Genomic DNA, 24,665 nt, shown 5'->3' with positions numbered 1-24,665 from the left:
GATCTGAGGAAATGGACGAGAGTGACAAATACTAAGTCTGGGCACCGAACCACAGAAGTGAGTTGTGTAGCCGTGGCAAAACGGCTTCTGCTTCTGCCCCATTCTTTCATTGCTATGCCTCTGCTGGGAACACCTGCTCTCCCAATAGCCACCTCCAAAACCAGGTCATCCTTCAAGAGCCAAATTAGACGGGAACTACATGGGCATCTGGTCACAGCCTCACCAACCAGCAGCTGTGAGCCGCTAGGCTCATCGCTTATGCTTGCTGAGCATCATGTACTCATCTGTAAAATGGGGCGAGAGGCTAGGAAGTGGCTATCTCAAAGGAGGATGCAGTGGGGTGTTGCGTGCAAAGCAATGAGCACAGAGCTTGACATCGGAGTACAGAAAGAGATCCGGGGGTGAACAAAATATTCATATTTTAACTACATATTAATATAAACATGGGAAATAATGCCTCTGTCTACATATATGTAGACGGGGACCCAGTCTGTGACTGCACTTCTGGGAATCACGAAGAGGCGAGCCCAGCCGAGACATGGGGCTGTTCCCACGCACACCCACGGGGACCGGGAGTGTCTGAGCTTGGGTCCGGCTGGAAGAGTGGCCTCTTTCGCCAGCTCAGGTTCTCGTGTGTGGTGGCCGGCTACAAGCCTCCGTGTCAAGTCTTTTGGCACCAAAAACTCTCAGAAGGGAGGCAAGAACAGGCCCCGACACTGGCCCTCGTTCAGCAGGGGAAACTGTGCCTGTCTTGGCCCTCCACTGTGGGCCATGGAAAATTCCTCTGGGGCTCTGACATCCCACATTTATGAGACGGAGAACCAAAAAGAAAGGTGATCCATCATCCTCATTTTGACAAGCCCCCACACACCGAATGATGAGTACTTTCTCTCTGCTCCCGAGATGCTTACTGTCCTCCAACAACTATACTAAAGGCACAGACAAGCCAGAGTGTGTCCATCACTAAACCGGCCCTTGGGGAGCTTCACAGGGAGGGGCCACGTTGTCACAAAGTCATGTGCATGCATGTACATAAATATAAAATTGCAGCTTGGATGGGGGTTGAGGAGGAACAGGTGCTCGGAAAGGGTAGTGGAAGGAGGAGGGCTGGCAGCAGAGGTGAGGGTGGCTGAGCAAGCGCCTCGGAGATCTCAAAGCCTCAGCCTGGTCGAGGGGGAAGAAGAGCAGTCCAGGCAAAGGGAACAGACCATGCAAGCCCTAGTGTCCAGAGGGTCCCGGGCTCCTCCTTAAGGGGCCTGCAGGGTTCAGAGGCCCAGCAGACTGTGGGACTTTGCTGAGAAAGGAAACTAAGAATTCCCACTGCGATTATAAACCGCACCCTGCAGGGAGTGCCTGTTTTCACCGAGTGCTGCACCTGCACGTTGTCGGGGGTGGGGGAGGAGGGGATGATGGAGAGGGTGAGTGATCTATTCTCAGGATAACTCTAAAAACAAGGAACTGATATGGCTGCCTCTTTGGTGGTCTGAAACAAAGCCAACTGATGAGCTGCCACTTTCACCAAAATGCTGTTTCTCCTCCTAAGCTGTTGGCGATAGCCCAAGCCCGAACACTACTGGTCCTCACATTTCTAGAGTGATGACTCTGTGTCAGTCCCTGGTCTAAGCATCGTGTGCTCATTAGCCCATTTCACCCTCATTATACCTCCATGAGTTGGAGAAGACTGGCATCGCCCTTCAGATATAAAGAAACTAAACTGGAGTGAACCACCTGTTGGCTGAGCTGCGATTCTAGTCCAGGGAGTCTTGGCTTCTCAGTCCTCTTTGAACTGCTGTGGCAGATAGTGGTCAAACTTCAGCATGCCCACAAGGTCACCTGAGGGCTTGTTAAAACACAGATGACTGGGCCCCACACCCAGCCCAGAGTTTCTGACTCAAGAGATCTGAATGGGGGTCTAAGAATTCCAATTCCTAACAAGGATCAGGGGATGCTGATGCTGCTGGCCCGGGGACGAATAAGCTCATCATTCTATGGGACACCGCCTTCCACGTGTTCTTTTTCTTTACATTTGTGACGGCAGTGACCTAGGAGAGTGACCAGTCTCCTAGGCCCTATTCTAAACAGGAGCTGGTTATAAGAAAGCTCTTACAGACTCTAACGCTGGTTTCCAGTAATGCGTCCAAAGACTTTTTAAAGCCCCACGAAACAGGTGCACTTAAAATATCAGACGTGTAGGGAAAGGAGAGCAGGAGTTGGTGGCTAGTACGGATCTAGAGATAAATTAACCAAGGCCCCGTACAAGAGAGGGGAGTGGCCGTCATGCATTGAACAGGTGCAGTACAATTTTAATGCAAAGACAGTCTGTCTAGCCATGCAAAAGTAATTGCATTGCTTGCCAATCACTTTGGGCCTGCAATATGCTTTTGCAAGAACATAATGCAAATGCGCAACTCATTTTCTTAGAAAGGTAATAAGAGTAGTTAAATATTTGGTTGAATGCAAGCAGGGAATGATTGCACTACAGCAAATTACTTAAAAAAAAAAAAAAAAAAGAAAAAAAATAGAGGATGCCCAAAATATAACAATCTGTTTGTGTAATAGAATATATCCCCATAAATGCATTCCTGTAGGAGAGGTTATTCAAACCTGCTCTACCTTGCTGCCCCTTCTAAGTAGAAAATAAATTAAAATTTTAATGCGTTTAAAATCTAGCTATTTTTGAATAAATATGGTTCCATAAACTCCCTGGCATTTGTATATTATTATGTTGTGTACAGATAGATGTATGTGTACACCAACATTTTCCTAGTGAAAACACATTTTTAATTAAATTACTAAAGGCATCTGTGACATAACGCTCCCCTCCACCCCAAAATTTAAGAACCACTGATTTATGGTGTTTGTCTATAGATGCAGTCAAATCAGAAGCTTTTTAAAAAATGTAAAAGAGGTCACACTTTAAAACTGGCTGGAAGTTTGAACAAGAATTCACACCAAAACCGAACATACAAACAAAAAGCTAGAGAGAATTCTGGAAAATATTCTGATAATGGATGATGACTTTAGTTCCTAGTGTTCATATTAAATGAGAAAGGTCCTAAACAATAGACAATACAGTCTGAGGATCAGACATTTAGAAATTAAAGCCAGAAAGTTGTGGTTCATTTATAGCCAGAGAGGCACATACACATAGCTCCAGAGGCTGGTGTCAGACGCTTTCCTAGGACATACCCTGAAAGCGTTCCCAAGGATCTATATGTGGGGTTCATTCTTGCACGGGCCAGCTTTAAGAGTTTTTTCCTCAGATACTACCACAGCTCTCCAATACACAAAAATAGCACAGTGTCCTCAAACTACTTCTCAAGGTAACTCTGAGAAGTTGTACATAGATGTGCCATAACTAATTTCCTGAGAAAGTATAGAACACCTTGTTCAAAGATACCCAGAGAACCAAGACCAAACCCCTGTAGCAGATGCTGGACTTTTAGCTTAGAGTAGCAGCAATTTTTTAAAATATTCTTTGATGCTCCATTAGAGCGCTCTACTGTGTCCCCAGATGATATGCATGGTACAGAGCACGCACCTGGTAAGCAGCTGCTTAATAGTTAAGTAGCTAATTAATTAAGAACAAGAATTTGGTGAGGCCAGTCTCACGGCATTCCTTTGGGAGGGTGTTGGGGTTCAGGTACTGTCTTCTAGTATCAGATGTTGTATTGAGTCCGGGGGATGTGTCTCCAGTGCATCTACCTGCCATCTCCATCCATGGGTCATCAATCTGCAAGCTCCTTTGGATGGCAATTGCCCAATGGGTAATTTCTCCCACATGTGAGACATAGGAAGACAGACCGGACATGGAGGCTTCTCTATCAAAACCGACTCCAGGATTAAATGCAAGGAGAAATATGGCAGACCAGGTGATTCAGCTCTCTCGGAAACCATTCACTAGTTAATATTTTATTTAGGATCTACATATTCCATAAACTATTGAAGTGCCTCCGTCCAAAGCCAACTCTGTGGTCTGCAGGGAATCGGGTGTCTATGAACTGCAGGAGCCTCCCAGGAAATGGGTGGGACACTAGGTTTCTAACTCATCACCCATCCTCATTCAGTTAATGTTGACAATCAACAGTGAGTTGGCTGGATCAATCTAGGTTTTCCACCCATTCCTGTGGTCCCTCCGTGGTCCAAGCAGAACACCCTCCCCCAGAGCAAATGATCAGGTATTAATGTCCCAAGAAGTTTCTTTTTAGCTATGTGAGAAAGAAGAGAATAGGGCCTCCCCAGAACCTGTGCTCTTTACTTGCTGGGAGGGACTTCAGAGAATACCAGGATGTGGAGGAGAAAACCATATCAATCAAAGGAAATGGATAAATGGGAAGGCATGCTTGGTGAATCTGCCTGTAAGACTATCTCGATGTTGGATACCTCCGAGGGTCACCCAAAGCTCCACAGAAGTAGCCATGGAGGTTCTGTGGGATTTCTTTTTAAAATTTATTTGAGAGAGAGAATGTGTGTGTGTGTGTGTGTGTGTGTGAGTGAGAGAGAGAGAGAGGGAGAGAGAATCTGAAACAGACTCCACACTGAGCACAGAGCCTGACATGGGCTTGAACCCCCAACTGTGAGATCATGACCTGAGCCAAAACCAAGAGGCGATGGTTAAATGACTGAGCCACCCAGGTGCCCAGATTTTGTTTTTCAATATATTGGGAAAACAATATGGAAGCCATAAATGGACATAGGATAAATGACACATTTTTGGTTGGAATTTCAGTAACAAAGTATATATTACATACTTCATAAAGAGCAGAGGTTTAGGTTGGCAGTTAGCTCTATCTTCAACTGATGACAAACAGAAAATCATAATAAATGCAGCTCGCTGGGTGACATCTTAGAAAAGATGGGGATCACTGGGTGTGAGGGAGAATGGCGGAATGGGATCTCAGCATGGCAATTTAGGAAGTGGTTGGACTTCAGTGCATCCTACATTTCTTCTTTTGCTGGAAGCCTTCTCTAAAAACCCAAGCTGAGCTAAGGGGCCTTCCTTGGTGCTCACAGAACACCCTTAGCACTTATCACATTTATTGAAATTATTAATTTATATGGTACCCCCTGCCCCTAACTAGAAGGAACTCCTCAAAGGTGCAAGACAATGCATTGGAACTGAGAAAAGGGATGTTAGGCTGAACTGCACTGGAGTAAAGACATTAGTTGACTCTACAAATCTCCCCTCAAAGGACTTTGGAGACAAATGGCTACAGGAAACCCACACAATCACGTGGACCACCTGAATCCTGATAACGTCACTTTCTGGAAACAGAAGTAGGTTTCCAATCTCTCTGCTGTTTGCTTCCACTCAAGCTCAGGGCTCTCACCATTCCAGCCCGTATCTGCTGGGACATGAGTTGTCCTCTGCTATTCTTTCCAAAATGAGCTGCCCCCCTGCAGTCTCCTGCAGCCTCAGCCAACAAGCAGAAGAAAAGGGAAACCTTCATTTAAGATGCTGGGTTCACATTTTCTCATTAGGCGCCAGTGCACTCCAGGTAGTTTGTAATACAGCAAAACACCCTCGCTGAGTTTCCTATCTTCAACCAGCACTTTGCTCTTATAGAACTTGCAGACATGGACACGCGCACCCCTAGCCTTTCTGCCCCTCCTCCTCCTGTGTTGAGAATTTCATCTTCCTACTGACAGTGGTTTCAGGATTCCACTTGGAATATTACCAGCAAAGAGGCACCGTGTACCATTATAACCAAATGATTAGGAATCTTGCTGGAATATTTAAATTAAGTCATGTCTGAAGCAGTCACAAACACGTTGCTTCACCATTTGGAGATGCCTGTGTCTCTCCCTGGTGAACGTGGCATTAATTAGTTATGCGTGGTTCTTCCCTGGCAAAGAGCGAGTTCATTGTAAGTTAGCGAATTTCAATTCTACGGCAGGTGTGTTATTTTGGGAGATTTTCATAAATTGTTCATGTGAGGATAAGACATATAATTTTATTTGTTTTTCCTGTTCAGTATAGTAGTGAGATACGGAGGGTACATATACCAAAAAGCTACAATTACCGTCTACTAAGATAAGACAATAATTTTCAGACAAACTAATGTGGTATAAACATGCAATTTTGTATTTATGGCTTATGCATCTTGCTTTAGTAATTACATGAGCCTACAGGATAACTTGGTGGGGTTTTTTCCCTTCATAACAACTTACTGTGTGACCTTGGGAATAACACGTCTTTATTTCTGCATTTCTGGGTCTATAAAACAGGCTCAACACTGTGGGGCTGGAAATAATGATTAACACTGTGGATGCTTCCATATAATACATGGTCAGATAAAGGCTTCCGGAGGTGCAGATGGATGTTTTTGGAGGGTGGGGAGAATTTAGGGCAAATTCATCCTTGGTTTATTATTACCCACCATCTTTCCATGAGAAAGACATTTTCACTGTTGCTTTGTCCACTAAGAAACTCAGAAGTGACCCAAGGCTAATGACAACACAAGAAACTATGAACACAGACCGATCTCTCTGCCTTTGTTTTCTCCTCCTGAAGACTGAATCTAGATTGTTTATATTCTTAACTTTGTCTCATTGCATGTGTTTGAAACACTTCAAGTGCTCTCCTCTGCAATGGGTGAGATATGAATAAATAATGAAAAAAAGAGTGGTTCCCTTTGTCATCAGTATAATAGAGAGATGATCTAAGCTAATTCAGGTTTTCTAAAAGATTTATAAGGAATAGAGCTATAAAAAATGCATTAACCCTCTTCATACAGCCTGGAACACAGCCATATTCTTTCTACAGACCAGAAAGCCAGTCGTTGGCTGGTAAAGCCTTGGACCATACTGCCTCGGGCATGGCTGAGTTGTTCTGAGTAGCGCTACTGAAATTCGGGGTCTGATAACTCTGCGTTGGGGGCCGTCCTGTGCACTGTGGATGTCAAGCAACATCCCTGGCCTCCCCCTCCTAGATGCCATCGCACCTTCCTGCTCCTGTTGTGACAACCCAAAATGTCCCCGGACAGTCCAAACATCCCTGAGGACCGGCTGAGACATCCCTTTCTCCCTGACTCCAGGGGTGCCAGGATGTTCCAGGGGGATCCCTTAACAGGAGGAAAGAAAGGGTAGCATTGCGGGGTTGCAGCCCACCACCCCAAGACCACTGTTTCTTCGCATTCCCTGTCATTCCTTGATCTTCACTTGGCAACACCAGAGTCCATGCACACAGATACCAAACCGCCAATGGGGAACACATTACCCCACATTTCCTTGCAGAGGGGAAAGGAAGCCAAATGCCCATTTTGGAAAATCCAACCGAAACGGGTCTTATTTCCAATTTCTTTGAACTTTCGAATGTTTCCATTTGATTCCACACCTAATTTTCTCTTCTCAGGCAAGGGTTCATAAAACCTTGATGAGCAAGGTGTCTTAAGGGAGGGGAGCAAGACCACCCCATTGACTTTTATGTCTGGGGACTTCATGTCCCTCCATGGACAGATTCAAGGGGCAAATGTGATCCAACCTCCTTAATAGCCAGATGTTTGCAATCACCAGAAATACATCTTTGGCTGTAGCCATTTCTCTATTCTCCAGCATTCAGTCTCAGAGAGAATTTACATAACAACATGTGACATGTAGAATGCTTAAAGGCACCAACCATGACAGGACAAATTACACTCATTTTTCAATACTCTTTGCAAGGTGCTCCACGGCAGGCGCGCGCCGGGCTGCATGCTGGGGTGGTTCTGGTGGGGCAGTCAAGACCAGCATGCACTCACAAAAACGGGAGGGGGCTGGTGCGGGAGGCCGTCGCGGCGGGGGAGGCCGCCCCACTTACCCGCCGTAGGCCGGGATCGGGGGCGGGGGCGCCGCCGCCCGGAAGGTGTTGTACACGGTGCGGCCGCGGCCTCGTAGGTGCGCCCCTCGGTAGGCGGCCGCGGCGGTGGCGGCTGGATACGGGAAGCCGGGCACTGCAGGGTGGGAAAGGAGAGAGCAGAGCAAAGGTTTTCAGAAGCACACCTGTCGTGGAGGACAACCTGCCCACCCAGGACCCTTCGCTCTGCGGGCCGAGGCTGGACACCTGGCTCTCGTCCGGGAGGCGGGGTTCCAAAGGCGGCAGCAAGGGGGAGGTCAAGGCGCGATTCCAGACAAGGTGGGCTAGTTAAGGCGATGGTCCCTGTGCCCAAGTGAATATGGTAAATGGCAAACATTTACAAAGAATTCGTAGTAACGGGAGACAAGCTCACTGCACAAAGTTAAAATTCTACAAAGGTAGATTGCAAGAAGTCTGTGCCTTGTGTTGCCAACTTCTCTGCGTCTATCTATACACACACAGACGTATATTGTGTGTAATAGATTTATGTGTCTGGGCACACAATATACATGTATGATGTATCCACACATAGGTGTGTGCATGTGTAGGTGAATATGCATGCCAATATGTATATTGTGTGTGCACATGTATATGTGAATGTGTACATGTGCATATTTATATGTGCGCATATATACGCATACACTTGTGTACACATATACATACATATTTCAGTGTGTTCCTAGTTATCTCTGGGGCTGAACTGTGTGTGTGTTAGTTATCTACTGATTGCTTTCCCTATCCCGTTATTTATTTCCCACATTTTCTTTTATGTACATATATTGCTAGTTAAAATTTTTTAATTGCAATACAGTGTTCCTACAGACACGTGCATGCATCGCAAGTGTGCAAATCCCTTATGTGCCAAGAAACAAATGGTTACCGATGTCCCATCAGCCTCCAAACCATTTAACAGCTTTTAAGGCACACACAACAACCATAATTACAGAGAAGTCTGGGAACGCAACTCTTCAGAAGAGGGTGTGGGCTGAGTTTCCCTCCTCAGAGGAAAATTCTGAGAGGGATGGCTTGCTGAGGAGTCAAGAGGGAAATTAAGCCTGATGCCAGAGACCCCTGATATTTCATTCTCTTGCCTCTGCCTGGGATGTCCTTCCTCCTAGGGTGTCTGCAAATCCGGACGCACTGGGGCCCAGGAAGCCTTCAGGAAACCACTCCTGCTTGCTTCTGCATGTCTGAATCTCACAGTGCTCTCACTGTGCCAGTCTCGAGCGTGCCATCCCCACTAAACTGCAGGCAGGGCGCCCAAACCACATCCCAGGGAGGAGGCACTTTTCTGGGAAATCCCACTGGGGAATCCACTGTGGCAGGAGATCTGTGTTAAAGGCCCAAAACACCCAACCTCTCATGGGTATTGGTTTCAGAAAGAGGGGGTCAGTCAATGTGTTACCTTTTCTCTCCCCTATCAACCGGCAAGTTGCTCCAGGATTCCCCCTGCCCCGCCCATCTGTCTTCACTTCTGCCCGTGCCTCCCCGAGTCAGCAGAAGCCCCCTGATCTTACCCAGAGTAGGTTCTAAATATTGCACACCTGAATGAATGTAGGGGTGGCTTAAGTACATAAACAAGAGAACTAAGTTGTAAGTTGTGGGCAGGCCAAAGGATGGACAGATTCTCTCTGCAACCTGCCCTCCTTGTCCCAGGTTCTTTTCCCCACCCTCTACTCTGACACACAGGAGCTTTCCAGAGGGAGGGAGAAACAGGTAGGAGGAAGCAGGGCGGCAAGGCTTTCCTCCCCTGCATGCCCCCCCCCTCCTCCCCTGGTCCCCTTCTCCTGGGAGTTCACACAGTGTATGTAAGGACAGACAAGGCTGGGAGGGACAGGAGCCTCCATGCTCAGAGCATCCTACCACAAGGGAGGCTCTCAAACATAGGTAATCAGCACACGCACACCTCTCCCCGGGAGCTCCATTTGGGGGAACACCTAACTGCTCACAGGATGTTGAGTCTCAGGCTGTGTTGAAGTTGCTTCTAGCTTATATCCAAACTGCCAAGGCGGGGGCGGGGGGGCTTCTCCCCTTACCACCATATACAGGCGCAGAACCCCATCTGTTCATTAGCCACGGCGTCCTTGGATACGCTATACCCTAGCTGCGTGGGGGTGGGGGGGTGGCAGGGAATGGGGAGACGAAGCAGCCATCCCTAATCCCCTACACTTCACAGAATCACACGGACTGGAATAGAACCCTTGAACCTGAAGTAAAGACTGACGGACTATCACCTGCAATTCTCGGCATGTTCTCATGGATTCCACCAGATCTTTCTCTCACCATGGAGGGTAAAATGCTGGAACTGTAAAACGAAGTCAGAGTGATTTTATCTTTCTATTTGTGTCTGCAAAGACCATACCCTAAAAGGTTATTTTTAACTTTTTTTTTTTCTTATTGTTGTTCAAGTCATGTCGTGCAGCTGTACTTAACTCTCAGCTGGCCGGCCCCTCCTCACCCGCGCCCCGTGGCTCGTGCGAATGTGCTTGAAATGGTAGAGAGGTGTCACTCCTAACGGGGAAAGCCAGTAAGTCTTAACACCGTAGAAGCCCAGAAGTAATGAGATAGGAGCTGTTTGCTTCAGGACTGGCCAGAAAATGAGCGAGCGTGGCTGTGACTCCAAGTCCATCTTGCCACAGTTCAAATATTAAGTTTTCATAAGAACGCCCTGGATTTTGAAATAAAGAAAATGAAAAATTCACAATGTGGCAGAGCTGCCTGGGTGAGGAGACACGGTAATTATGCTGACCCATTCATTATCGCCAGCTCCCGTGCAGACTGAGTGAGACCAGATCCCTCTCAGCGACAAGCAGGTTTTACAATAATTCTTGGAAGATTTAGATGTTGAGATACAAGGTGAAACAGAAGTTTGGCAGCGAAGCGGGGACAGCACAAGCTGCTGGAAAGCGTGGAGCCGGGGCTCCATTTGCACCCTTGGCTACAGGGGGGAGATGTCCCTCCCGAGGCAGGATGAGGTAGGACAGGTCTTCATGCAAGGCTTTGGGGGGCTCCTCCAAGCTAGGCACATTAGAGGGATTCTTATTTTGTTAAAGGAACACAGGAAAGACAACACATCAACTCCTGGTTTGAAAAAAAATGCTTTTCTGGAGGGGCCAAGTGCCCTTAGGCAAAATAAGATCATGCTTTGGACCCGAGGCTTCATAAAGGAAGCACGGGTGTCTCCTAGATGGATGGTTTGCTCAGCTATCTCTTTTTTGTTACCAGTCTTGGACTACCAAGGGGTCTCCTTAGCAAGCCTCTAGTTTGTCATCATGATTAATGAACACTTCCTTCCTCTTTCCTTCCTTCTTATTCGATCTTCCTTTCTCCCCTTCCTCTCTTCCTTCCTTCCTTGCTTCCTACTTTCATTTATGTTTTAATCTTCTTTGGAAGGAAGTGGCCACAAAGCTCTCCGGGTGTACTAGCAATCAAGTAGCTTGGATGACAGAAATGAAAGAGAAGGACTCCCACTGTTGCTAGAATGTAAACTCCACGAGGGCAGAGATCTCTATCTGTTCTACCTGTTGATTCAGAAGAGTGCCTGGCACAGAGCAGGTGCCCAGATACCCTTTGGAGGTGAACCGGTGTTTGTCTCCCTCCTTCTGGGACCACAGAGGCACTGACCCTTCACCTTGCACCTTCCACAACACCGCCCTCTATATGAAGTGTCCTGCCCGGGGTTTGCACACACACAGGGGGCCAACGACACAACTGGCCCTCAGTCATGATCCCTATAAAAGTACGTTCTACAACCAAGCTCACAGGTGCTGCGCTGGCCCAGGATGGCAACCACAGTGGGCATATGTGTGGTTCTGATAAAAAGGGAGAGGACTTGGATAAAAGCATTGTACTTGGAATTATTGCAAAACCTTAATTCAGGGCGCCTGGGTGGCTCAGTTGGTTGGGCGACTGCCTTCGGCTCATGATCCTGGAGTCCCGGGATCGAGTCCCGCATCGGGCTCCCTGCTTGGCAGGGAGTCTGCTTCTCCCTCTGGCCCTCCCCCCTCTCATGTGCTCTCTCTCATTCTGTCTCAAATAAATAAATAAAATCTTTAAAAACAAACAAACAAACAAAACAAAAAAACCCCTTAATTCATTGAAATTCACGTTCATTGCTGTGCTGTGTAGGGATTGGGAGATCAGATTCTTGTTCTGGGGAAAAGCAGGACTCAAATGTTCCCCCCCCACACACACACTGATACCTATCAAAGGACCTGCGGGGTCAGGTTCCTTCACAGAGCCCCAGACAGTGCTCTCTGGCAAGAGAGCAAATCTCTGTCTGAGTGCAGTAAATGTGTGCCACAAGGAACAATGAATATAACACTGCTTATAATCCCTAACTTCTGTGATTTTTGGCTGAGCCTTCTGTGCTTCTCGTCATCTCCATTAGAGGAGGTCTCCCCTGCAGCTGGTTTAGGATTCTGAGTGACTCTCTTCTCTTGCCACTAAGACCAATGGTCAATTGCACAGGTAAAAACAAAAACAAAACAAACCCCCCCACAACTGTTTGTTAAGCTTCCTTTAGACTCAACTTAGGATGGAAGGAATGGATTTGTTTACTTGCCTACCATGTGCATTGGCTTGTTGGTTCTGGGACACGGTTAAATGCATATTTGAAACAATTACTTAGATGATTCAGATACAGATGAAACAAAACCAAAATGGCTTTATCCTTGAACCACACAGAAAGAAGACATCTCAATTATGTGCTTACTTTGGGACACGACACCTATCTTTTGTTGAGTCAAAGTTATCACACTATCAGTGCCCCAGTTCAGGAGTTTGGATCCAGTAAGTGGGCAATAAATGTTTAATAAATCTAAGGCAAAAAAGCCAAATGGAAACTCACAATGTCCTCTCCATTTCTGGAACGGAGTAAATCAATGTTAATAAAAGTCATAAACCTGTCACCCTGTCCCATATTTGTAAAAGCCTCTTTGTTAATGAAAAAACAGTGTTAGAAAGAAAAGACACCAAATTATAGGCATTTCTAAAGCCCTGCTGCTGGAGCTGGATTTTTTTTTTTTCTAGTTGAACATCCAGTTAATAAACATGTAAAGAGACAATCATTGGGGAACAATGGAAAATATTCAGGTTGCTTTGTGGACACAGTATAAATCCTTAGTTGTTGGCAGGAGGGAGACAAGGGAAGAAGGAAAAAAAAACAACATAGGTTCATTATACTGGAAAGGTTCCCTCTTAAACCTTATCCAGCATGAATCAAAGTGAAAAATCTGGTATCACTGCAACGAAAATTGGATTTAGCTCATAAGCTAAAAATGAGTTTCTCTCAAAGAAAACAGGGCAAGAGCTTTTGGAGCAAATACCAATTGCGCATCTTGTTGACACATCAACATTCCCTGCCTACCCACTCCCAACCTTCAGCTAGATTGATACCCGCAGCATATTTTGGGGGAGTGTGAGTGGAATAACTCGCTCAGTTCTTGGGCACAAGGAGTTGTATACCATGGAACTCAATGAAATGGAAACTTTAGGGATGTAACAAGAGGCATGCTGTGATGTGCTCAAGTATCAAGGCGAATCAACATTTTTAAACGGAAGATGTGTGGGTGTATCAACCAGCCAAATGGGCCATTTACCAAAGTGTCAACTGCTTACCGCCTGTCTCCCATCAAAGAGAAAGCCCCCACCTCCCACCTTCTCTGAGCTCTGCACTGAGTGTATTTACAGTGACAAACATGCGCGCTCCCCCTCTGTCTCTTTTACGAATATGGTGCTTACCTTCGAAATAAACACAAATGAGATCATCTCACTAGCCCGGAAATCCCAAAAGAAGAAACACAAAACCAGTGGAAAATACTTGAGGGTTATAAAGTGCGTATTAAAGTTTTAGAGCCTTGGGAGAGATGGAAGAGTAGCAGATGCAAAAGCCAACAGGGGGGCAGATTCTGCATCAAAGCCATAAAAATATACAGCCGCGGTAGTGGGCAATTATTCTTTGCATTTGTGCGCTGGTTTGAATTTGCATGAGGTTGCCAGATGCCCTGGAAAAGGTGTTCCATCAGAATGGAGGAGAGGGCTTCTCTTTGTCCCCCTCTTCTCTCCCTTGCCACCTTTGCCCACCCCTGGAGTGGTCTGAGATTGAGCGCTGTCCATGCTAATTCGGGGTTGAATCGTTCTGCGGGTAATTTATGGTAGGAGATATGCACTTACACAATTCTGGGGGTGCAGTCGTGCTTTCAACAGCAGGTTCACGGTTCTGCAGGATTCCCCTTGGGGGAACTCGTTTCACGTGCCGGACCGTAAATTAAGAAGTGGCATAATAGGTAACATGCCGAGGTGAAATAAACAACCAGCTCTAGCTCAATTTCAGGGGCAGAGTGTTGTGTGATAAACATCACAATGAAGAGGATTATTTTTTCCAAATGACAAAAATGTTTGCTTATTTTTTCAAAATGAATCTCAAAAGTACATCAAATTGGTTTATAACAGAATTTATACGCAACTGGGTCACTCTCTTTGAATGGCATCAAATGGGAAATTTAATATGATGGAGCACATTTAGTTCTAGGTCAAAACAAAAATGGAACGACTTTCAATTTTGTTAAAATTCAGCAATTTCAAGGTTTTGGGAGAGAAAGGGGTTGTCCCACCCATTCAGTCATTTACAAAAAGACCAAAATAGCCACTTAATTTGTTGGAATCTCTGATTCTCGTATTCTCATACATCTATCCCTGAACCACACATTTGGGGCTGACTCTTGTTTCATTTCAAAATGCATGTTGATATTAAATACTGCTGTTTAGAAGTGAATAAATCTACATTTTGGACAAACAGTTCCTTATAGGACATCCTCATTTGAGATGCATTGAATAGGAAAACAAAAATTTCTAATTAATGTACAAGTCTAATCACCATTCCCCACATGGAAGAGTAATTTTTCACTGTTCATTTGCTGGGTTTAATCTCAAAACTGACATAACAGAAACGCAATGTCCTATAAATCTCTGCTCATTTGTTTCCTTAATATTCATATCCCATTGAACTGCAGCTGCTTGTTGCTACAGTCTATTACAACTTGCAAAAGTGTCGATAAAAATATTATGAAAGGCAAGATGTGTTTCTTCCTGGCTGCGCGTGCCATTTATTTGGGAAAAGACAATAAATGGCTCGTGGATTGTACCCCCAGCCTGCTGCTTGGTGGGTGATTAGTGATTAATTACCTGGCAGCAAATTGACATGGCACGAGGAAATTGACACAGCCCTGATTAATTAACTTTTTATGGGTGGTAGTTACTCACAAAACATTGCTCACCATAATTGAATCTCTCTACGTAGCATCATGGTACAAAAGTTTTAGTCAAATCCAAATTAGCCAGAAGTTTCTTGGCTGTTCTAGGTCTGATTAGGATGTGTCGAAGGAATTGGCAAGAACTTGAACTTGGAGAAAAAACCACATTATTTGAAAGCAGAAAGGAGGGGAAAAAAAAAAAAAAGATGGTGGCTGCACCGCCCGAGCCGAATTTGTTGATGTAAATCTTTACTGTATGAGGCTGCAACGCTGCCTTTTCCTCCAGCCTCTTCTGGCTGCTTCTTCTCTGTGGCTTCTGCATGTTCTCATTCCTTTGTCCTGTCCCTAAATGTTGAGTTGATCGGCTCACTCAAATGCTGGCTCCATTGTCATTTCTTCCCCCAAGGGCTTCTCCCCATCTCCTCGATGTGTCCCAGCCATACCTGTCAATAGCCTTTTTCCTTCCCTTGACTCATCTGGCCCTTACCACCTCATCGGATTGCACCCTCACTATATAGCTCTCCGTGGGGATGTCCTAAGGACTTTATTTTGGTCAATACTGTGTCTCTAGCAGCTACAGGATTACCTGGCCTCCGGTAATTACTGCAGTGTTTATTGAGTATGTTGTCAGATGAACTCAGAATGCCACAGTCGTTCAGCTACAGACGGAAAAGGCGGGACAGTCCTTGCACCTGTGAGAGTTGCTACCACGCTGCTTATGAAAGGTGCATATGCTAAGACAAAGTCAGGTTTAGTGAGGACATGAGTGATGAGGGACTCAACCTCACTTGAGGAAAGTCCAGACAACAATAACTGGAAAAGTCGAAGCAAAGCTGTGATTATAGTTGGCCGAAGTCCAACTTCTCATACTCCATTATCACACAGAGGAGATTCAACTGTATATCAGCTACTATTTACTGACACTTGCTAACCGCCAGACCCCAAGGTTAACTCCGTAAATCTTCACGAACCATACGAGCCAGGCATTACTGCTACCTTCACTCTCCTGGGGAGAACAGGAAGACGTGCAACAGCCCCGAAGCTCGCCCAACACTCTCAGACAGCCTGACACTAGAGCCCATCATCTTATCTATTATACAACAAAGCAACGAGGCAACTTGGACCAAGGCAACCCGTGTCGGCTCTGGGCAAAAACTTTCTACTTCCACTCTCTCCCTGCTCCTTAGGACCTCTCAGTTTTTACTACCCTCCTATGGCCTCTTAGAGCAGTACAAGCTGCTACATCCTCTCCCCATATTCATACCACAACCAAGAGAACCAGCCCAGTTTGTCATGGACTGAGTGAATTTGCAGGGGAGACTCTTGACAAGCCTCCCTGAGACCTCAATATGCTCCTGGTTGGGGACAGGAGGCAGGAGGAGGGGGAAGGCAGGTGCCATTTCTCCTGTTCTCTATTTATGTGCTGAGATTTCAAGACACCTGGAAGGGCTTTGCTCCTTTTCTACTAACTGGATACAGGCCACAGGGATCACTACCGATTTATGTTCCTGGTAAGAGTCCAAAGCAAGCTGTTTTCCTTCTCCACTGGGGCTTATTTCCACATATCCAAAAATACTGGGGAAATGGACTCTCCCAGCAATGGGGACCTGGGGTACACTAGTGTGGTGTTGTGTACACAAACCTCGTTACTGTCAAAATAATGAGCTCCTTACAACTAACTTCAACTAGAAATTCTCCAAGATTTGAGAGACTTGCATAAAAAGTTTCATATTTGGGATAATGCACTTTTTTCTCTATAAAATTGATTTAATATTGTTATCAAATATCACTTCACTCATAACTTGGTTAGAAACAGTCTCTTCCTTAGAAAGGAAATAGATGAGTCATCCAGGGATTAAAAAATAAAGAAAACTAAACGCCATGAACGCACAGGGATGATTTACTCTGAGCAGTGAGTCTGGTGTTCCCAAAGCAGAAATGTTTCCCAACTTAAAAACGAATTCAAAAAGCGGCAACAAAACCCACACACAATGCTTACGTGGATATTCTTTCATCGCTAAGTCTTTGAATGAGGATGGCAGCCTTGGTTTTTAAATAATTGCCACATTATTCCTGCTTACCTCCCGAAGTTAGCTGTTGTCTCTTCTCTCCTGGGCTACAAATGGTCTGATTAATCCAACAGACATGCGCGGTGAATGCCATGGCTGCCGGATGCGCAGAGATACAATCTTCCTTTGCAGAAGACATATTTGTGATCTATCTACGCAGAGGTATTGACAATACCCAACCTGGGCAGGATTTCTGTAACATTTCATTCAGCACAACGAGAATGAATCTCAGTCTTGGAGGGCTTGACTTGGTGGGACCACGGAAGGCATTTGCAAAGGTGCTTTCTGTTATTTGAAGGAACTCTGGAGACAAAGCCGCAAGATGCTGAGATCTATTTTAATTTGGATGAAGCGATTTGCCATACTCTGTTCATTTGACAAAACCTGTAGCCGTGTCAATTTAGCTTTTACCAGGTAGCCATGGGAAAAAAGGCAAATAGTTTATATAAATAATTACTTTATCAAGTGCATATACACAGCAAAGTTTCACTTGTTAAATCGCTCACGATCTGGCTAACAGGTGGCTGAAACAGCTAGCCTGGTGAATTGCCTCTCCACGTAGGAAACAAGGCAAGGGAGGTAAATTAGCTTCATATGTTGGGATGGATTTCCCATGGTTCTCTGGGGCTGCTGCAGCTCCTGCAGGTGAAGCCCTCAGAGGGGGTTGGCGGTGGTTCACAGGATGGTTACACGATGCAAATGCACTGTCCACTTTAATTCCAGCCATCACTGTGGGTATAGATGGTCAGTGTTGGGGCCATCGGATTTTGAGAGTCAGCTTCCACCTTTGGGAGGCTGAATCCCAATCCTTTGAGTCACACCCCATGTAAAACTTGAGGACAGGTGTCATCTGGATCTATGGATTGCCTGCCTGATACCTGAGCTGGAACCCTCCCCAAACTCCCATCTTTAACAGACTAAAGGAAAACCATTCAGAAATAGGTTGCCTAGTCACTAGACTAACAAACATTCCAGACTAGCTTCTTCGGTGAACTTTTAAAAAGTCCCAAAGAAGATGGCTTCTATGGAAGAAAGGGAAAGTGTAGCCATCCGTTTGAGGAGATAAAAACGCCTCAAGCAATCTGAACGACTCTTCACACAAGGATGCTCACAAGTGGGTAGGTATTCACGAGTATGCTCATGGCAATCAGACTTGGCCAAGGTCAAACCACTAGGTGTACTATGATGATGCAGACCCACCTCTATTTGAATCCAGGTCTTGTCCTTAAATGATTGTTGCTCAGGGAGAATTTTGTAAAACCAATACTGGGGACTAGGTTTTGCCAGCAGAAATGAGCCTTTGGGAAATGCTTCTTGGAACCTGGAAGCAATTACCAAGGGTGGGGATGATATCTATCCTTGGGCAGGTGTGCCTACAGAACTGGGTCTGGTATGTTTGTTTTTACGTAAAAAGCAATTAGGCATCAAGTCTACACTGCAGGCAAACAAAACCCAAGGAGACAGATTGAAAATATGTGATGTGTTATTTGGTCCTAAAAACTGCATTTTGTTAACACTCCCCCCCAAATTCTCCAGAAGCAATAAAATAGCTTTTGGCACGAAAGTACTTTCACGGAAATGAAAACATGATTTAAGAAAATGGTGTTTTTGGAGTGAAGCAAGTGTTTAAATTATCATGTTTAAATGAACTATGCCAGGCTCTTTTCCCTTCCATGGGAGGTAAGCTCGGCTTCCTTCCGTGATTCTTTGCACTGCACAGGGAGATTTGCTTTTGAAAATAAAGAAGGCAAGGGGAGGAGGGGCCACTTCGGTGGTTGGACACATTTCTTCGCAAGAAGCATCAAGAAGCACCCCACCCCCCGGCCCCGCCTCCAGCACTTGAATTACATGTTGCTGGCTGTTCTTACACCCCCTTCTAAGCTGTTCACTCCCAGCCGTGCCGACTTTGAGAGAGGACTTGGCTCCATTTACAAAGCCAGGTCCCCCAGGAGCACACATCTGCCCCAATGCATCAAGCTGCCCCCTTTATATTCCAGGAATCAAATAAGATCTTATTTTTGGCCCCTGAAAATTTCATATTCAGTCTGAACACAGAATAGCTGGGGTTTTTTTCCTCCCATTTTAAATCTACATTAGTTTGAGAAAGCAAATGAAGTACCCATGAGAGCTTAAAAAAATGAACTCTAAAATAAGCTGCTCAACCCATTGGAGGATCTCTTTCTCACCTCTGCCAAGGACCAGTGGAAGGTAGGCATGGCCCAGGGTTCACTGTGGGAGCTGCACCAGAGTTTGTTGGTCTTCTTACAAAAACGTGAGCATTAAAAAGTACTTTCTGTCAACGCTATCATAGGACTTGGGGTTTCCAGGGAATTCTCCCAGAACAACTGCCTCGCTGCCTTTCAGGAACGTCTCGTCTTGGCCTTGTTCTCTGGCTGTGTGTGCGCTGGAATCCCAGGGCAACGTAGTTTATTGTTTTAATATCTGTCTGACACAAAGCAAACCATCCTCCAGTGACTCCTTATCTGTCATATGTATTTTTGTGAAAGAAATATCAAGACAAATAAGATGTTTGGGGGCACACCACGGGATGGTAGTTTTTGCAATCGGCAGCCTTTTGCAGAAGTGAGACCCCCATCTGCAAAAGACGAAAGCCACCATTCTGCATTGAGATTAATAACCAAAGCGCCAGGAAAGCTAGATAGCAGCCGCCTGAAACGTGGCTTCTTCTTTGCAGATTCTTCCCTGGGAACAACTGAGGAGGTTCAACTAGTGGGGTTTTTTCCCCCCTGAAATTGTCTTCTTTTTTTTTTTTTTTTTAAGAGGGCAAAACAGTCACACCAAGGTGGTCTGTGATCACGAGTTAGCCAAAGTAACGGCAGCTGTGGATGAAGGCACTAACCCCGTTGCGGCGATGGTGGGGTGTGGATTGAAAATACAACCGAGCCTGTTCAGGAAGCTGGTGTCCAGGTGAAATAAGTTAACACAGGAGCTAGTAAAAACCTCTTAAAAACCACCTGTTCATAAATCAGCGCGCTGTGCCAGGCCGTGGGAAAGCGGGGCCAGTGGCACCAGGCAGAGAGATGGTGCTTCACTGATGGAGACAGAATGACACAGGGGTTCGGGGAGCGGTGGTGGTCGCTGCAGAGCTGTCTGGCTGTGGGCAATCGCTGGGCATTAAATCGGGCGTGTGCTATGATTGGGGTGACAGGCAGAGCATGGCACAGTAGAAGTCTCAAAATCTCCCTGTCCATGGGTTCAGTGAGGAAAGTAGGATTTCAGTGGCCAAGTGTGTCTGTCCATAATGCGGGAGGGTGGTGAGAATGTCAATATTTAGCTGACCTACCAAGAGGCATTAAAAATGCCAAGTTAATGGAGGGTAAGTCTCCTGTTGGGTATGGCCCCCAAATATCCCCGTGAGTAATTTGTTGGCAGTTCTGAGACATGAGCATTATGTATCTATTATCTGTCTTGCCCACAAGAATGCGACACTACAGAGGCTGACTTAAGGACGCCTTGCTTAATTAAACTGAATTTGAATAAAAATTTTTTCAGAAGAGGACGCCTTGCTCACGAAGTATTTACATTACATGGAAGGGTACCTGCCATATAGAAACAACGTGATAAAAATTGGTTAAACGAACTAATGCCTTTTAACCCCCTCCCCCATCAAAGGACCGATAAAATGAGTAAAGAATGGAAGGAATTATTTCAGAGATGATGACACAGCGGGCAGAGGTATGATGTCACCATAATGCTGAGACACAGATTTAGAAGGAGCACTGATTCCTGTTTAGAAGGATGCACTCTGGAGCACCTTTTCAGCCAGCATTATTGGAAGGTGCTGGAGGAGCCCGAGTCAGCCCAGGCAAACGATGAGGCATCCTGAGTACGTTAATGGAGTCTCACCCTCTATCCCAGGGAACCTGGGGCAGGTGTTGGAGAAAGCCAATAGCACCAAAATGATGCCTCCAACTCCCCATTTGTTTGTTGTTTGTTAGGAGGGCAAAACTAAGCCAGCTGACCCTATTTAGACCAAATTCATGTATCAGTCTGACTTTGATAAGTACCAAGAGAAGGGTATTCTGTTTACGTGCCTACCTTCCATTATTGGTTTTGAAATGTGATAAAGTGGCACCAAGTGCAAAAGCCCCATGAAGGTGCCCACTGAAAAGAAGGTCCCTTTTGATCTCCTCCCCTACGTAGCCAGCTGTCTTTGGAGTCTGGCCCTTTCAGATAAGAATGCTAGCCTAACAAAGGGGTCAGTAAACTACAGCCCTTGGGCTACATCTGGCCCAAAGACTGTTTTTGTCAATAAAGTGTTTTTGGAAGCACAGTCACACCTATTCATCTCTGTACTGGCTGTGGCCACTTTCAAGCTATCGACAGAGTTGAGTAGTTGCCAACAGGAACCAGATGGCCCACGAGGCTGGAAATATTTACCATCTGGCCTTTTAAAGGATAATTTTACCAAACCCTGGCCAGACAGATGAGACACAGAAGAGCTGCCTCTCCAGCGATCCAGGGATGAGAAGAAGAAAGCACTTGACCACTCCCTGCTCAGACATTTCCAGGAGCAGAGCATGTGGTCGCTTCCACACGCTGGTGGATAAATTTAGAGACTAGTGAAGATGGAAGGCTTGGGATTGAGTTAGGCTGGGTTCAAAGTTAATCTGGCTGGGTCACCTTGGACAAATTTCTTAATCCTTCTAATCCTGCATTTTCTCAAGCAAAAAGGGGGCATAATCATATTTCATACTTTTCTTGTGAGGATTAAAGGAGAAAGTTCATGTGAAGGGCTTAGCAGAATGCCTCAGATATAGTACCATGAATTAATATTAGTATTGTTACTATTATTTTTTTATTATTTCAGGGCTGGACTAAGGTAGGGCCAGTTAGGCATTCACTTTGGGTGCAAAATTTAAGAGGAGATGACACCAAAAAACCCCAGTAATCAGGATAAATCGTAATTTTTTTAAAAAGTTAAAATTATTATTAAAAAATTCCACGATGAACAGACTCTCAAACTTTAAGCAAAAAAGTGCTATGTTGAACATATAACATAAAAAAAATTAGTAATACACTGTCTTAATGAAAATCTTGATATTTTGTTCATTATCAATTTTTTCCATTAATTTAGATTTTTTTTTAAAGATTTTTTATTTATTTATCTGAGAGAGAGAATGGGAGACAGAGAGCATGAGAGGGAGGAGGGTCAGAGGGAGAAGCAGACTCCCCGCTGAGCAGGGAGCCCGATGCGGGACTCGATCCAGGGACTCCAGGATCATGACCTGAGCCGAAGGCAGTTGCTTAACCAACTGAGCCACCCAGGCGCCCCTAATTTAGATTTTTTAAAAATACCGCATTAGAATATTATCTTTTTTTTTTTTTTTTTTAGTATATTATTTATCTTGACTACCGAGTTTTTTTGGCACCTCTTTAGATTTTGTCCAAGGTGAGTCCCTCCCTTGCCTCACCCTCATTCTGGCTCTGATTATCCTCTCTTAAGTGATTCCTCCAGAAAATATTAGAAAAGGCCTTTCAGAGCCTCAAGGAGCTCTGAGATATTGGAGAGGGAGAGAGAAGACCCGGGTCTTTAAACCAGGGTTTCAGTAACACAGTGACCTGTGCGTGTACTTTCTATCAACTGAACTCAATCCACTGACATTTTCTGTATTGGGCAGAAGAAAGAGGAAGCCATAAATTAATTTAGGCTGTTACTTTAATTACAGAAACCAGTGGAAGTTCTATCAATTACCTAAAAGTAGAACAGTGCAGGCCTGATTTATGTATGTTTCTGCCACTTAAATCATTGTTTTATGAATTCCACACAATTACTTCCATAAAATCTGCAATCAATACATCAATTAAAACCATGCCACCACAGCTCGCCCTTGAGTTTCATAAAAGTGAATAAATGAGGAAATGATTTTGCATTTTGATAACATTTAGCATCCTGAGCCTGTGGTATCAGATCCCCCCCCGTGGTCAGGAGTGAAAATTTCAGGGGGAATTAACAGTCATCTTCCTTTTACCTTAGGACTTGTCCTCACATGGATCTCAAGCTCATCTGTGGCTTCTGCGTAACTGTGTGGAAATACACTTGCTTGCATTAACAAGCACATGGAACCATCCATATATTTCTGCTGGAAAATGCTTTTTTTTGCCTGCTGACAAATAAAACTGGTACCTCTGTGTCAAGGCACTTGCTGTGGACTGAAAAGTGTCCTGCTCCCCACAATTACATGTTGACACCCTAACTCCCAATGTGATATTTAGGGATGAGACTTTTGGGAGGTAATTAGGTTGAAGTAAGTCATGAGGTGGGGCCCTCATGAAGGGATTCATGTCCTTATAAGAACAGACACCCAAGGGCTTGCTTTCTCTGCCCTGTAAGGACATGGTTAGAAGGTGACCATCTATGAGCCAGGAAGAGAGCCCTCATCAGAACCGACCACGCTAGGACCCTGATGTCAGACTTCCAGCCTCCAAAAGGGAGAGAAAATAAATTTCTTTTGTCTAAGCACCCCCCACCCCATCTATGGTATTTCTTATGACAGCCCTAGAAAAATAATAGAACGCTAGGGGGTACTTGCTCCTGGCAGGGATTTTGTGACCTAAAGTGGTGTCTAAAGCTGTAGCAAGAGAAAAGATGGATATATTTGCCTGTGTATTTAAAAATGTATGCTGGAGGGCGCCTGGGTGGCTCAGTTGGTTAAGCGACTGCCTTCGGCTCAGGTCATGATCCTGGAGTCCCGGGATCGAGTCCCGCATCGGGCTCCCTGCTCGGCAGGGAGTCTGCTTCGTCCTCTGACCCTATCCCCTCTCATGTGCTCTCTGTCTCTCTCATTCTGTCTCAAATAAATAAATAAAATCTTTAAAAAAAATAAAAATAAAATAAAAATGTATGCTGGAGTGTAAGCAAGATCCAAGGCCCCAAATAGGAAATATGTTTGCAACATCTATGCTTTTCATAGGTTATTCCCCCTAATGAATAGTTCTCTCTCAATGTGAATTAAAAATAAAATCAGAAACAGCACAGAGGGAAGGGAGGGAAAACTCAATGGGAAGAAATCAGAGAGGGAGAAAAACCATGAGAGACTCTTGATTCTAGGAAACAAACTGAGGGTTGCTGGAGGGGAGAGGGGTGGGGGGAAGGGGTAACTGGGTGATGGGCATAAAGGAGGGCCCGTGATGGGATGAGCACTGGGTGTTATACACAACTGATGAATTATTGAACACTACATCTGAAACTAATGATGTACTATATGTTGGCTAATTCAATTTAAGTAAAAAAAATAAAATAAAATCAGAAAAACCCAGAAGAGAAATGGGCAGATGTGTACTGGAAATCCACAAGACATAATGTCCACATGACGATGAAAGTAGCGAATCTGATGCTCCTCACTAGGAGGAAGGCAAATGCAGAAGAGAGCAAATTCAGAGGCTATGTTTCACCCATCTGATTTTCAAAATTAAAAAAAGAGCAGAATACGAAGGCTCTGGCAAGGATGTCGGGATGGAACTACCAACCGCATGTTTGGGAAGCTA

At 45.1% G+C, this 24,665-nt stretch overlaps 1 protein-coding gene across 4 annotated transcripts in view; it reads right to left on the bottom strand.

Annotated features, from left to right (window-relative positions):
* The window catches only part of RBFOX1 (RNA binding fox-1 homolog 1), a 332,921-nt gene that overhangs the window by 47,478 nt on the left and 260,778 nt on the right, over positions 1-24,665 (bottom strand). For all 4 annotated transcript variants that reach the window (XM_021698134.1, XM_021698135.1, XM_021698136.1 and 1 more), the window contains one exon: positions 7,799-7,931. In XM_021698134.1, the coding sequence (XP_021553809.1) occupies positions 7,799-7,931 (133 nt within the window). The remainder of the gene's footprint in view (positions 1-7,798; positions 7,932-24,665) is intronic.

The sequence above is a fragment of the Neomonachus schauinslandi genome, chromosome 5 (assembly GCF_002201575.2).
Source record: "Neomonachus schauinslandi chromosome 5, ASM220157v2, whole genome shotgun sequence".
Taxonomy (NCBI): Eukaryota; Metazoa; Chordata; class Mammalia; order Carnivora; family Phocidae; genus Neomonachus; species Neomonachus schauinslandi.
Note: the sequence above shows the minus strand (reverse complement) of the source record. Positions and strands in the feature narration are given on the sequence as shown.